Consider the following 15,928-nt stretch of genomic DNA (forward strand, 5'->3'; position numbering starts at 1 on the left):
GTTCCAAACCTAGCCACTAGTCCCAACTTCCCCACCGAAACGGGACAGAGCGCCCCACACCCATTGTGTTCACCACCCAGGAGGCTCGCCAAAGTTTGTGTCCAGGGTTTCATTACATAGCTATTAATGATTGAAATCACTGACACCCATGGTTGAATTCGATCTCCAGCCCCCAGTTCAAGCTGGTATCACCTGGCTCATAGCCCCAATCCTCCAATCTAACAGTTGGCCTTTATGGCATAGGCCCCCGCCAGAGTCAACTTCAGCATAAACTCAGGTGTGTGGTCTGAGCGGCCCTCCGTGCATAACAAGGACCCTCCTATCACTTGGGAAATTCCAAGGATTTAGACACTTGCCTCCCAGGAATCAACTGACAAAAGCCAGTTAAATTCTTTATCATACAAATGATAAAGGGGGACACTTCCACTAAGAAAATGGTTTATTTTTAAGTTTATCATATATATATGTGTGTGTGTGTGTGTGTGTTTAAATTAATCTCTACACCCAATATAGGGCTCCAACTCGCAACCCTGATATGAGTCTCATGCTCCTCTGAGCCAGCCAGGCTCACCTATACTAAAAATCTTTTTCATTTTGGAAGCTGTCCTGTCCCAGGAGCTAGAGTCCAATCATGTGTTCCTCATTAAAGTCGCAAGACCTACTCTATTCCCAACTTGAGTCACCTTTCCAGTCCTATTGAAGGGCACACAAACCAGTCATCCTACAGACATAAGAAATGAGTTAGACAGAAATAGCGTGCTCCCATCCACTCATCGCCTGCTCCCCACAGGGCCCTGAGTAGCAGACAAACCTCTGAGACACTTAAGCTCTGGTAAGACCATGAGAGTTCTTTTTTTCATCATCTCCCTAGAGACCCACAAGAACCCTTTGCAAACAGTGAAGAGGTAAGAGAAGGGAAAATCTAAACTAACCCTCCCATCTCGGACATGCAAGAGGGGGGAAAAAGGACCCACACAAAGGATTTAGGAGACTTTTTTCTTATTTATTTATTTATTTGAGAGAGAGTGCGTGAGTGGGGGTAGGGGTAGGGGCAGAGGGATACGAGAAGGGAGAGCCAGACTCCCTGCTGAGTGGGGCATCTGAGCGATGATGACCTGAGAGATCATGACCGCACCGAAGGCAACCACCTAACTGGCTGAGCCACCTAGGCGCCCGGTTTGAGAGTTTTTAATGCTCGGACTGAAAAATCACAGGCTGGGTTTTTCATAAAGTTATCGGTCCACCTGTAGCAGGACAAGGATCCACCGCTCACCCAGCAAGGTCTTCGGAGTGGGGGTGCTCCCCCTGTAGTGTGGTACAGTGACACCCCAATCCCAATCAAGAGGCAAAAAAGCAAGAAGCAGGAGCCCCCAACTGCCAGGCACGATGCAAGGCACTTTCAAGTGTTATCTCACTTAACCCCCACCAGCCCAGGTGGCAGGGAGCCCCATTTTACAGACGAGGATCCCAAGGCTTGGAGAGGTTCATCAAATTGGTCCAAAGTCATAAAGATGACAAAGTCATGAAGTCTCAAAGCCAACATGAAGAAAGCCAGTCTTCTGGTCTTCCCCACTCGGCCACGCTGAATCCTTTCTCTGATTCAGCTTCCGCTCCCGGAAGAAGTTCACTCGTTAACACCCACAGCCCTCCATTTGTCCTGGTCCCTGTGAGGAAAAGGCTCAACTTGAAGGCAGCTGTTCTAAGAGGACAGGTGAGGATCCTGGCAGGCTCTTCTCTCAAACACAGCAAACACAGCCTCAGAAGTCACTGCTCAGGCCACTCACAGCTGACCGGAGGCTCCCCAGGACACGGTGAGGTAGAGCAGTCTACAGACGCCAAGCCTCCGTGCAGCCGGTTACCGCAGGGGCAACGCTCAAAGAAGGTGAAGGATGCAGGGAGTAGTGTCAAAACTGCCACGGCAGGTCCCAGCAATCAGGGAGCCCAGAAGGAGCCTGTGGCTCCAGTCTAGGCGGGGCACAGTCCTCTGCTTGCCCCGGGATGACCTGGGGGCCTGGAAAACCTCCTGTGCTGGGCTACAGGGGCCCTCACTTTGTTAGCAGCGGCAGCAGCCCCAGCTCATTCAGTCTCTCTGTGGCTGCTGCCTCCCATCCCCTGTTGGCCTGGGGGCTCCGAGGTGAGGGATGCAGGAGCCCCTCCACCTGCACTTCAGGCATCAGGCCTGCCAGAGCCCGTCGCGCCCGCTGCTCTGCCAGCCGCCCCACACCCACCACCAGCCGCACCCCCAGCAGCTGCACCTGTCGGCAGAGGGCCGCTTCACAGGCCCCAAGAAGCTGTTCTCGCTGCCTGGCAGGTAGCTCAGCAGGCGTGAGGTTGCGCCCACTGGCAGTCAAGAAGAGCAAAGGACACAGATTGTGGACAAAACAGCGACGGAAGAAGACCTCAGGCTGTCCACAGAAGTTCCGGAAAAAGCCCCAGAACCGGGCACCGCTCACCTCTGACTGAGGGCACTCTAGTCCCAGCACTGGTCGCTTCGGGTGCTCCTGGGGCGGGGTCAACACAGGTCCCCCAATGCCCAACCAGTCCCGGACTATACTCACTTCCCCAAAGGGCACCTGCCAGAGGGGGGAAGAGACAGGAGGGTTTCAGTCTGAAGATCGGACACCTGGGTTCTGCACCAGCTGACCCCTCCATACCCACCATGAAGTTCCAGCCTGGACACCCCACCCCCACTCCCACCACTTTCACCTAAGGCCTGAGACAAGGATGACTCTGGCCCTACAATTTGATCCTGCCCATCCTTCCAGTTTTTTATTGTGGACTGTGGTGCAGAAGAATCTGTTTGCTTCTATCCCCACCTGCCTTTGGAACCACATCCAGAGAGTATATGGGACTACCTGGCCCTCCACAGGATGTGATGGGTGGTACTGGGGCAGACAGATGGTCTGAGACAGAAAGACAGCAAGGGTTAGAGGAGGCACAAGGACAGGACTGACCAGCGCTCTCTGGGTGCCCTCTCAGCCCGGAGCCTCAAGCTGTCATTTCCATCGATCATCATTGATCACCTTTCATCCCCCAGTTGGGGTCAATAAAAGCGATTGAGCCTCCTGCCCTGAAGCCTCATCCCCTCCCCCATCTGCCAAGCACCCCCACTGAGGGGCATTCACTCATCCCCAGGTCTGAAAAGAAAGCAGGCAGGCCCCCAGAGCAGGCTCTGTTCTGAGCCTCTCCTCAGCTCAGACACAGAAGCAGGTAAAAGCTCTGCACCTCTCCCACACCCACCTCCATCAGGCAGTCTCCCTGAGGACCCGGTATTCCCGGTCCCTCTCTGACCACAACCACACTCCAGGGAAAGAGGAGATCCGGCAAGGTATGGATGGGGCCAGCGGAAGGAAGGGCTCGCAGAGGCAATTAGTGGACAGCTCACAGGGGAAACGGAACTACCATTAATGTGCTTGGTTAACTCTGGGCAGCGGGGCCTGGAGAGTGTCTGAGACCACAGGAGCCAGCGTGTGTACTGGGAGGGGCCAAGGGGGCCCGGCCCCACATGCGTCCACAGCCAGGCACATGCTCCTCCCCCACCGCACCCACAGCCAAATATCCACCTCGGAGCCTCCCCCTCCCCATCCAGGGGAAGCCAAACCCTTTACCCCAGTCTGGGCCATGCCAAAGGGTCCGGGGTTCATGCCCAGGAAGAGCACTTCCTTGGGGCCCTGGCAGTAGCGGGTCACATAGCTGCGGTGTGGTTCCCACGCATACTCCACAGGATTGTAGATGATGCCCACGGGCTCCGAGAACTGTAGCTGGCTCAGCTCAGCATTGAGCCGCAGCTCCTCCTCCAGGAAGCCCTCAGCCAAGCTTCGAGGGCAAGGCTGGAGATCCATCAGGGTACTGGCAGGCTCATGGAGGGGCCCCGGTGGAGAAGCCTGGGGCACAGCCACGTCACTGCCACCTGGAAAAAAGAGATGGACAGAGGCTCCATCAGCCTTCAGCCGGAGAGTGAGAGGGATCCAGACTGGCCAGGGCTAAACTTTCCAGGGCGCAGAGGAGACTGTCAGTCACCCCCCACGCTCTAGGTCTGACAGAGCTCATCTCAGTTCTTGGTAGTGAAGGGCTCTTCCATTTCCCGCTTCAAGCATCCCTCCTCTTCCTATGTCACCTGATGAGAATAACCCATCATTCCCCCCACTCCAAACCTCCTTTCCATCAGGTATAAGCCTTGAGTCACTAGTTCCTAGGCCATGCCAAGCATATGGGAGGTTTTCAATATATATTTACCAGTGGCAAACTTTCCGCACCTCTAATGTCATCCTTAATAAAACAAGCTCAGCCAGGATGGGCTGTGTCCTGGAAACCAATGTGCTGAAGAATGAGATGCAGGTGCACAGCCAGAGCCCAGAGACTAATTACAGAAGGCTAATTACAATTGCTTCCAGGTGGTGAGCAATTGCTCTGTGCCAAGTACACCTCATTGATCCTTGTAACAACCCCATGAGGCGAGTGTTATTGCTCCCATGTTACAGGTGAGAAGACTGAGGCTTAGTAAGATCAAGCAACTTGCCCAGGGTCACGCAAGTAATGAAGCCAGGATATGAACCCAAACTCTCTGACTCAAGGCCATGCTCTTAACCACCCACCTCATCTTGCCTGAGATGATTCAATCAGCCACCCTGCAAATCCAACACCCCCACCACCACCACCCACAAGCCCAGCCCAACTTCTTGCCCACATTCAAGAATCCTCAGTGCAGGATGATTACTGGACTCAGAATAGACCCTTATAAGCTATGTAACCATGGTCAGAGCCTCAGGTTTTCTCATCCAAATACTCAGAATAATAATATCCATTCAATAATAGCAATACAAAGGATAGAATCAGATTTAACACACAAGTGAGGGCTGGGAGGCAAGAAGGAAGTGGAGAAGCAGAAGAGAAAGAAGGAAGAAGTGGGGAGGAGGCAGAGGGAGCACTCCAGCAAGTTCTATAGCCTACAAAGACCGTTCCTTCTAATCTTCCTCCTCACAATTCCCATGCAAACCCAGTGTTCCAGTCTGACACTTACACTCTTTCAAAAATGCCTTTCCCACCCCAACTCCCAAAACTCTGCACATGCCATTTCTTCAAACCCAACCAAATACACTCCTTGAGCCAACCAGGACTGTGACTCCTCTGCCTCTACACACACCATTCGAGATGCGGCTCCAATGATCCCACTGGTAAAGCCTGCCCTCCTTAGGACATTGCAGCACTGTTGAAACTTCCCAGCCCCATCCCACACAGGAGTAGGGCTGGACTGAGACCTGGGAATCTGTATTTCAAACAAAATTCCTCAGGTGACTGTGATGATTGATGAAAGTTCAAACCACTGCATGTCACCATGGTTCATGGCTTCTTCCTGAATTCACACCTTGCCTCCCTAGACTTAAGATCAGAAGCCGGGTCCCATTCAACTTCTCTCTGTTATCTTTGAGGTCCTGGCTTTTATTAGGTAGTCAACAAATACCCACTCAACTCTGTCCATCCTACCTTTTTCAGTCCTCTTTAAAAGGACCTTCTAGGGGTGCCTGGGTGGCTCAGTGGGTTAAGCCCCTGCCTTTGGCTCAGGTCATGATCCTAGGGTCCTGGGATGGAGCCCCACATCCAGCTCTCTGCTCAGCGGGGAGCCTGCTTCCTCCTCTCTCTCTGCCTGCTTCTCTGCCTACTTGTGATCTCTGTCAAATAAATAAGTAAAATCTTTAAAAACAAAATAAAATAAATAAAATGACCTTCTACCGGGGCACCGGGTAGCTCAGTTGATTAAGTGACTGCCTCTAGCTCAGGTCATAATCCCGAGTCCCAGGATTGAGTCCCACATCAGGCTCCCAGCTCCATGGGGAGTCTGCTTCTCCCTCTGATCTTCTCCTCTCATGTGCTCTCTCAAATAAATAAATAAATAAAACGACCTTCTACCAAGGAGTTTTTCCTGATGGACTCCTCTCCATTTCTACAGCCCAAGTTCACTCAAGGCTCAGCTGCCCACTTTGCACTCCAATCGTTTCCGAGGGTTTGCCAGGCTCTGAGTGTGTTCCCATCATGTCTGGGCCTCCCATGGGGCAGGGATCAAGGTTCTTCTCCCTCACGAGACCTCAGAGTTGACAGAACAGCTTGATCCATCAATCTGTTCTCGGACCCTGGCTTAGGGGAAGTGGGAGAGAAAAAATATCAGGGCCAAACTTGGAAACCCTTCCCCAGACTGATCCCAAAGTCTTTTACTGTTTTGTCCTGATGGCTAACCAGGGCCAAATGGGCTCAAACAAAAGCCAAGAAAGAAGCCATGTAGAACTCAAATATCTCTGGAGCCCTTGCTGTGCACATCCCCATGTAGTGCCCATGTTAGGGGACTCGCTGCTCCAGCTCAGGGACTTCTCTCAAGTCTTAGGTTGAGCTGTGCTGGAGATAGCAAGGCTGCAGGGTACAAAAAAAGAAAGATAAGGCTTTATTTGCAGCGTTCCAGTTTCAAACCTAATCTAAGAGCAAAAGACACAGTCTGGGTGTCAACCAAATCCACTTTTTTTTTTTTTTTAAGATTTTATTTCTTTATTTGACAGAGAGGGAGAGATCACAAGTAGGCAGAGAGGCAGGCAGAGAGAAAGGGGAAAGCAGGCTCCCCGCTGAGCAGAGAGCCCATGTGGGGCTCCATCCAAGGACCCTGAGACCATGACCCGAGCTGAAGGCAGAGACTTAACCCACTGAGCTACCGCGGCGCCCCCCAAATCCACTTTTAATTCTGGTTTTATCTCTAAGTTTCTCTTAAACAAATCATTTAACTCTCCTCTCTCTGAAATGAAAACCACAAATTCAATCCAACCTACGACCAACTGTTAACTCTTTTTTTTCCCCAATATTTATGAGTCTTTTCCATGGTAGGCACTGTGGTCGTCTCTGGACGAGGAAGAAATCCAAAATAAGTAAAATGTAGGACAGGCTCATAAACTACCGAGAGAGGACACATAAACAACTGCAATACACTGTGGCTTGAGCTTTAACTTCCAAAACAATACACTATGAGAACCCAAAGGAGGAACCTGAAAGTCCTATCTAAAGCCACGAAGAACCAAAGACTTAAGAAACGTAGATATATTATAAATTACAGTGTCATACTAAATGCAAAGAAAGCTCAGCGTGATCCAGCAATAAGTTTGGCCATCTAGGGTCTCTGACGCTAAGTTCAGTAAGAGAAGAAGGAATCAAAGACACTATCCACTCCCCTTGGAGGAAGTCAAGGAATCGACAGGGACAATCAGCAAATCCTCAAACTAACAGCAGTAGTAGTAGAACTTGGATTTTAAAACACCACTTATCCCTCCTACGGGTTCTGGGAGGGTCACCGGCTAAGGGTCCGTAGGATATCTCCGCGCCCGCCCTCGGGCTCCGCCCGACGGGAAAACCACGTCGCCGCAGGCTCTCCGGGCCGGTTCCGTGGGCTCGACTCTTCCTCTGCCGGGGCAAGCCCCAGACAGAGCAAAGATCCCCAAAGCACAAACATTCCGACTCCCAGCCTGACACCGCCCGGCAAGCCTGAGAGGCTCATCCCTGCCCCTCAGGACCCCAGGTTCCCAGGCTCCTACTTCCTCACCTGGTTCAGCTCTCTATCCGGTTTCCGGTTCCCTTCCCCGCCCCCGGGCTCGGAGGACAGTGGGAGTCGTAGTCTACTTTGTTTATGGAAAGAGATTGGCGTAGCCGCGGCAACTTCCGCCGGAAATACTTAAATCCCCGGAAGGCTCGTTAAATTAGCCCTAAGTGACTCTGGGGAATGTAGTATATCTCTTATATCAGGGCATAAAAACCAAGAAAGTTTTCAGGGAGGCCAGGCTCAGTAAGGATCACGAAGGCCCTGGTTTCTAGCCCTAAAGGGCAACACCCTTCCAAAAATTAATCGACAAGACTTGTCCGAACAGGATTGCGAACCAAAGAACTTCAACCATCCCCAATCTCAAAACTCACCCGAGAGTATTAACAGTGGTTAAAAGACCATTTCTAGTCCTCCCGCTACCCCACAGATAAGAGATCTCTCTTTTGCAGCCCTCCAAGGACTGTATCTAAAACATCTACAGAGGGGCGCCTGGGTGGCTCAGTGGGTTAAGGCCCTGCCTTCAGTTCAGGTCATGATCCCAGGATTCTGGGATCAAGTACCGCATTGGGCTCTCTGCTCGGCGGGGAGCCTGTTTCCCCCACCCTCTCTGCCTACTTGTGATCTCTCTCTGTCAGATAAATTAATAAAATCTTTAAAAAATAATAAAATAATAATAATAATAAAACAACCACAGAGGCACTTTTGGAATCTCCTAACAATTCTTTACTGATGGTTTTGAGACTCTTCTATCTCCCATTACTGCCAAGCCTATGTCTCCATGGCTTTCACATTTGACTTCTCTCCCTCCTCTGCCATGCAATCTACCCACCCCTATAATCTCCCATCCTTCCCAATCCTTCCCCTCAAATATTCCCTGAATATTCCTAATCTCATGGCTGCACCTAATAATCCATTACCTCCCAACTCCCCAATCCAAAACAATGTCCAGAGCTGTCCCACTCCTAATTTTGTTCTTTATTTTTTTTAAGATTTTGTTTATTTATTTGACAGAGAGAGAGAGAGCACAAGCAAGAGGAGCAGCAGAGGGAGAGGCAGACTCCCTGCTGAGCAGAGAGCCCGATGTGGGGTAGGCTCCAGGACCTGAGCTGAAAGCAGACGGCCAAAGACTGAGCCACCCAGGCACCCCCACTTTTGTTCTTGTCCTCCATCTCAGTATATTCTGTGTCCTAACTATAAGGTTTTCATTGTACTGGAAACTCCGTAAGGCTGATTGCCTTCTGGATATGGCCCACCTCCTGCACACCTCAGCACAGCCATTCCTGAGATCTGGAAGAAGCAAGGTCTCCCTACAGGTGGTAAAGAAGGAGACCAGTAGACCCTAGAACAGTAAAAGGTGAGAAAACAAGGATGCTACCCCCTCGCCAACCTTTCCCTGGCCTCCTACCAACAGACAAAAGCAGCATGGGCTTTAGGGAAATGTGAGCAACAACCCTCTGACACCAAAGGTAGAAACCAACCCCACCTTTGCCAAACTTTGGAAACAGACTTAATCATCCACCTCACAAAGTCTGTTATTTCCTGAGCTTTTGGTTGTGCCAGATTCTTTCCCTTTTTGTGTCTTTGTCTCTCACCACCTATGTAAATGTATCTCTACCCTTACTCTCTAACTATGGGGAGTTTTGTTTTGTTTTGTCTTTTAAGTAGGCTCCATGCCCAGTGTGAAGCCCAACATGGGCCTTGAACTCACAACCCTGAGATCAAACCTGAGCTAAAACCAAGAGTCTGATGCTTAACTGACTGAGCCAGTATAGCTTTTTCTCTGTATCTATGTATCTGTCCCCCTCTGTGTAGAACTACCCTGTGCCTCTGCTTCTTTCTCTGAAATGTCTGAAATAAGAGTATCCCAGGCTTCTAGAACTGACTGACCTCTCAGGTTCTTCTGTCTTCATAAATCTATGCATTTGTATGTTGCCAAACAAAAATAGGCTGGCGGGGACCCACACTGTGCTATCATCTTATTACTTAAATTCTAGGGGCCTCACCATCCCTTGGACAGCCCTTCTGCCCACCCTACCCCTCTGCCACTTGCTTGCCAACCACTTCCAGCTTATCACCATGGCAGCCCCTCCAATTTCCAAGTCTGCTTCTGATAAGAAAGTAATGAGGGAAATGTGTGGCAGGCAAGCAGAGATCCTCCAGGACCCTAACTCCCAATGTCAGCTTCCAGGAAGAATTAGATAACTGTGTCTGTCCCCATTACCCCATTTATCCCAGGAACCCAGAGATAGGAGGTCTGAACATAGGGAGAAACTGAGTCTTGGGCAACCCCACAGTGAGTCCCTGCAGTTGACCCCAGAAGGATCTGGGAGCCTTCTCTGTCTATGATGCCTCCCCACCTGGTCAGTCCTTCTGAGGGAAGATGGAAGTGAGAAACCCTGCAGTGGGAGTGCTTAGAAACAGAGACCCATAAATTTTCAAGAGGTAGAGCCTGAGAGAAGAAACTTGGGCTAGGGTGGAGCCCTCCCAACCTGTCTGGCCTATGTCCCAGGCTCCTAGCCCTCTGGGAAATCTCCAAAAGCTGGCTGACTGTCATTTATGGATAGAACTTATGGGGTAGGAACAGAAGAAGACCTGTGGCCTGAACAGAGCCTAGAGAGTTGGGTCACTCCTTTGGGGCTAGCTGGGCCTGGGTCAGGGCCCTCTGCTGCCCACTAGGCTGCTCCTGGGGCCGGAGCTCAGGCGGGAAGGGGTTAACCTGAGGGCTTGTTTTCCGTCGGTTTCGGCGAACTCCTGAGGCTGTGTTGGGCCATGAGCGCCATCTATCGGCCTCTGGTGATCCTAGCTCTGACTCCAGGCTCACCGGCTCTTAGAAGGATCTATCCGCCCTGCCCCTGCCTCCATGCTCTCAGAGTAGGGAGGGGAGTTGTCCAGCTGCAGGGCTCGGGTGCAGAAAATAGATATTGGGGATTGGAAAAGGTGAGGGCCATGTTTCCCTCTCCCCAAGTACCAGACGTGACCCTTGGTAGCTCCTGCCACCTCTGCCCTAGGGAACCCCAAAGGGCTTCTGGTGTTTGCCTTTCAGTGGCCATATCCCCAAGCTCCACTATGATGCTGGGCACTTTCCCTCTCTCAGCCCAGTAAACATTAAAAGAGCAACGGAGAGGAGAGGTGGCGTAGCGGAGGCCTTTAGAACATGGTCTTGGGACTCAGACGGCCTGAATTTGAATCCAGCTTTGCCACTTACTAGCAGTGACCTTGGACACGTTACTTAACTTCTCTGTGCCTCAGTTAGCTCAGTTGTAAAATGGGATTATCACTGTAAACCATCTCTTCTTTTGTGGTAATTAAATGACTTAATTACATGGTGCTCAGTAGAGTGCCTAGCTCAGAATGGTAGCTCCCTAAAGGTTAGTTATTGTTGTTATAACCATGTGTCAGGGTCTCAGGCAGACGCTAGTCTGAGAACCCAAGATCCATACCACAGAACCACATCACTCACACACACACACACACACACACACACACACACACACAGAGGACAAGACTGGGCACACATCCCTGGAGATTTCCACAAAGACAGTGACCCAAATGGGCAAGTCTAGGGGCCGGAAGTTTAGGATTACAAGAGAAGTAAACTACTTTTCAGGTCTCCAAGATCAGCAGGAAATTGGATAAGAGGGTCAGAGAAAGAAAGAACTCGAGGTAAAGATGTAGGAAGGAAAAGCACTAAGAAAGAGGTATTAACAGGCCCTTAAAAGGACCCTGATTTCTCCCCAGCCCAGTGGGGAGGGAACTCATAGAGGGAGAAGGCTATCTGCAGGTCCCACACGTCCCGCTCCCCACTCCCTCCCAGAACTGGAGAACCAGGAAAGCCCGGCTGGTGCAACCTTCCATGTCTTAACACATTTAGTCATGTCCCTGTCCCTGTGTCTCCTGTATCTCTGCCTTCCTCTGCCCCACTGGCAAATGGGTACAGAGGATACTTCTCCAAGGGGTAAGATGAGAGGCAACATGACAGCCTCTCAGAGGAGACAGAAATGTATAGCCGGAGGGGTCCCTGGCCAGCCTTACCACTCCCAGCCCTTCCAGCAGCCCAGACCAGCTTTACGGATTGATGGCCACTTAACTGAAGGCGGGTGACAGCTTCCAAGTCTCTCCAGCTCGGGTGTTCTCCCATTCCTGGGGCTCGGATGACTGGGTCCCCAGGAGAGGAGCAGGACAGGCTGGATGGTCTGATTTGCATCGCTTACTTGGGAAGCAATTATCGGAGGAGCTGTCAGCTCAGCACGGCACTCTCTTCACTAATCGGATTTCACCAGGGCCCCAGGCTGGGGGGCGCCGAGTAATTTGGCTTGATGCAGTGGTGGGAGATGTCGGGGCCGGGAGGCCGGACAATTCGTCTGAGCGGCGTTCGAGTTGTCCAGAGCAATTCTCCTGAGGAGACCACACAGATATCAGATGGACAGCCAGCCAAGGGGCCTGGCCTGATCCCCAAGGCCTCCAGCAGGACTGGGGGCCAAGTGGGAGGAGCCTCTCCCACGGGTGGAGCCAAAGAGGAGTCAAGAGTCTGGGAGAAGGGCTGCATAGAAGGGAACCAAAGATACCTGCTTCCAGCCTGCCCAGCACCCAGGCCCTGCACTGCCCTGCACTCCCAGTGTACCAGCACAGAGCGGGGACTTGACGGAGGATGAGTCCTCCCAGCCTTGCTTCTCCCACTGCAGTGTTCCCAGACCACACTTCCCCTGCCCTTGTCTCTGGCTCTGTCACTTGCCTGCCTTCTCTTGTCCCCGCAGCCCTTGTGAGCCTGTCCCCTCCTTCCACCCATGCTACCCAGCTCCCTCTGTCCCCAGGTTCACACTGGACAGCTGACCCCTCTCTCAGCCTATGGCTCCCATTTCACACCTTTCAGAGCAGTGATAAGGATGATGACAGTAACGAACCCTGACTGAGCTCTCCTCCCACACCCACCATGCTAAGTACTTCCTGTGGGCTCACGGTTCTGCTCCCCAGAGTAGCACTGTGAGGGCCAGACTCCATGTCCCCATGACTGACGAGGACACTACTGCTGATTAGACACCCCAAAGGAGGGAGCACACCTGGGCTTTGCCTCCTGAGCTACCTGGGCACTGCTGACCCGTGTCTGGTGTACAAGGAATGTCTGTTGACTGGATCAAGGATGGAATGAGTGATTTGCCCTATTCTGCACTCCTGGCTGGCCTCCGGGTGACACCTGCATGCCTGATCTGGCCTCCCCATGCTCTCATACCCTGATCCCCCATTGTCACCTCAGCCTGACCTGCCTCACACCTCTCCACACGCTCCATTCTGGCATGTGCTGGAAAGCAGCACTGACTCCTTCTCTCCTGCCTTTGCGCAGTGGCCCATTTTGTCTCCTTTGCCCAGAATGTGCTGCCACTGGATAAGTTCCTCTCACTCCCCAAGGCCCACTCAAATGCTGCCTCACCTTAGAAGCGTTCTCTGATCCTCCCGCTGCTTGCACCTCCCTGGGGACCCTTGTCACCAACTGGCAAGCGGTTCACCTGTTCCTAAAATGCTTTATGGCCCCTGCCAGATCATTCCGAGAGGTCAGCACTCAGTCTCCTCTCTCTGAGCATAGGCCCACTGCCTTGTACCTCTTAGGTGCTCAATGAATATCTGTTGAAAACAAGAGTATCTGCTCTTTTTTGTTGTTGTTGTTGTTTATGTCATTTAGAGATGCTCCTACAGTGGGTTGAAAGGAGCACTCAACTTTCAAGGAAACTTGGAGTTGGGGGCTTGGCAGTTGCCAGCAGTCCGACCTTAGGAAGATCATTACCCCTTGGAACCTCAGACCAATCGTTTCATTCGTCACCTGGAAGAGAGGGTGACAAAGCCTACCACAAAGGACATGCGACACATCCTCCTCTGACCAGCTCAGAGTCTGTCTGCAAAGCTATGGAGATCTGTCTCTCTCCATCTTTCTGCCTCACGATTGAGCCTCTGCCTCTCTGACCCCCGACAATTCAGGCACAACCCAGGACTCCGACCACTCAGCTCCCTCAGGGTCACCAGGCCTGTCATTTTTCCTGATATTACCATTCCTAGGGGTGACCCCACCCTTCTGCCGAAAGCCCAGAGGGCCACCAAGCCTCACCTTGACTTCCTCACACCCCCCCTTGACAACTAAGACCTTGAGTCGTCTCTCTGAAAATATTAATAATAAAGAAACAAGGCACTGGGCATGCAACTGGATGCAAATTGGCCCCAATTCTCAGTCTGAGAAATAGAATGCCTGAGCTGCGGACCCAGAGAAATCCTGTGCTCGTTTGCATGCTATTTGCATTATATTTACATGCGATCAATTTCATGTTCAAATGCACAATCCTCCCTCCCCAGTTTTTCTCCCCCAGGGCCCCCCTCAGCCTCTGGCCCCCATCACTTCCCCCAGCCCCTACTCCACTTCCCCTAGCGCCTATCACAACCCTCCTCGTCCTTTTCCTTCTTCCTGCCAAGGTCCCCAGTGCCCCCTCCCAGCCCCCTCCAAGTCTTCCTCCCAGCTCCCTCCGGACCAGCAAGGACCCACTTGCCCCACACCCAGAATAGGTTCCTGGGGTCTTACCCCTTAGTTCAGGAGGGGCATCCCTGCCTGCCCCCTCCCGCCCTGAGACAGGCGGGCGCAGCAGACAGCAAGCGTGTCTCTCAGCAAATCCCAGCCCCATTCAGCCTGGTGATTAATGGCGCTGCCCTCCCCATGAACCTGCCTTTAATACTGAGGAAGTTATGAAACCGCTATACATCAGCAGCTCCAGCCCCGCTGCCCCCACCCGCCTCCTCCTTGCCTCCACCCCCCACCCTCCAGCTCCCTCTTCAAAATCTCATTTGGGCTCCTGCCGCCTGGGCCCACCCCTCCGATGGCCTTTGCTGGGGGGAGGGGGTGTCTGCCCCTGCTGCCATCCCTGGTGAAGACCCTCATCTCATTTTCCCTTCCTCTCTCCCCCTGCTCCGCCCTCTCTCCCTGCCCACCCCCCCACGGCTGCATCTCCGGACCCATTTAGAATTGCTGACATTTTATCTGCATTACATACATCACTCCGTCCCCAGCAGCCATCTCTCATGGATTGGGGAGGGGGGTGGTCCTGAGCTTGGGAAGATGGTGGGAAATAGGGTGGAGGTGGGGAAAATAGATAGCACTTCCTCCACACCCTTTTCCCTTGGGGCCCTCTCCCCAGCCACCTGGGCAATTACGAAGCTGGGAACTTCCATAGCTGGTGTCAGAGATTGGTAGGTATGAGAGACACCTCATGCAAGCCCCCCTATCTTACACCGTTAAAAGACATTTTCTTAGACTATATGGACTGGGAAGGTCATGTTGCCCATCTCCCTTCCATGGGGCTCTTCCATAGGAGATTATGAAGGTGGTTGCTAGATCGTTGAGCTGACCTGTTGTAATGTTTCCACACCTCCCTTTTGGGAAGTCCCTTTGGATATCTAACCACTGTGTCTCATGCTGCAGTCATTATTTTTTCCTTGCTTTGTCCTTAGAAGGTTGGAAAGCAGTATTGTCTCCCCAATGAATTAACCCCTTTGTTCTAATGCCTGAGCAATCATAAATATGGTCACCCACCCACACTCCTGGTTCTCATATACATTATAGGAGGCAGAAGATGGGGCCATCCCAGAAAGGAGGGAATTGAGACCCAAATTCCAGAGGAGGAAGAAAAGTAAGAACGATCCCAGTGAGGAATTTTCTCTCCCTGAAGAGAGAGACAAGGCAGAGGGCCATGACAGACAGAGAGGTCTGGACCAACAGACAGACAGCAGAGAGGGGTAGGAAGGAGAAGCCCAGAGAGAGACAGGCAGACAAAGAGACAAACAAACAAAGAACTAGACAGACAAAGGGACCGTCAGCCAGGGACAGGCCGACAGGCCAAAGAAAGCTGACAGAGGCACTGGTGTCTCAGGCTGGACACATGAGCAGGGCTCTGTCTGTCTGTCTTTGTCAGTCAGGGTCTCTGCTGGAATGTGTCTCTCAGGATCTCTGGGGCTTTGTGTTCACAGGATCCAAGGCTATCCATTTCCTGGGAATTTTTGTTCTCTTCAGGTCTTTCCTTGCCCTGTCCCTTACCCTTCCCTTGCCCACTGATGGTCCCATCCCAGCAGCCCCTTCCATCTCCAGCCATCTTTCTGACCTGCCCTTCACACACCCTCTCAGTGAGATCAGACACTTCCCGGAGCTTTGAGGAGGCTCCCACAGGAGCCAGGCCAGTCAACCAGGGATGGACAGGAGGGGTAAGGGCTCCAGCTGCAGGGATAGCTCCTGGGCCTGCAGAACCGAAAGAGCCATATAGGACTGTGTCCCCCATGCCTGGACAGGCTTATCCAATGCAGCAGGAGGAGCCCCAGCAGGAAGGTGAAGGC

At 52.1% G+C, this 15,928-nt stretch overlaps 1 protein-coding gene across 6 annotated transcripts; it reads right to left on the reverse strand.

The window, feature by feature from the left end:
- Positions 1–988: 988 nt before the first annotated feature.
- SMUG1 (single-strand-selective monofunctional uracil-DNA glycosylase 1) lies at positions 989–14,221 on the reverse strand. 6 transcript variants are annotated; one of them, XM_046013517.1, is made up of 6 exons: positions 14,130–14,221; positions 11,782–11,965; positions 9,621–9,677; positions 3,609–3,910; positions 2,817–2,903; positions 989–2,573 (listed from the first exon to the last, which is right to left on the reverse strand). In XM_046013517.1, the coding sequence occupies exons 3-6, from the start codon at positions 9,646–9,648 to the stop codon at positions 2,046–2,048; spliced, it is 945 nt and encodes a 314-aa protein (XP_045869473.1). In that variant the 5' UTR covers positions 9,649–9,677; positions 11,782–11,965; positions 14,130–14,221; the 3' UTR covers positions 989–2,045. The 6 variants fall into 6 exon arrangements, with proteins under 6 accessions (XP_045869473.1, XP_045869471.1, XP_045869472.1 ...); XM_046013515.1 differs by having other exon boundaries at positions 11,603–11,965; XM_046013516.1 differs by lacking the exon at positions 2,817–2,903 and having other exon boundaries at positions 11,603–11,965.
- Positions 14,222–15,928: the final 1,707 nt, after the last annotated feature.

Source organism: Meles meles, chromosome 7 (genome assembly GCF_922984935.1).
Source record: "Meles meles chromosome 7, mMelMel3.1 paternal haplotype, whole genome shotgun sequence".
Taxonomy (NCBI): Eukaryota; Metazoa; Chordata; class Mammalia; order Carnivora; family Mustelidae; genus Meles; species Meles meles.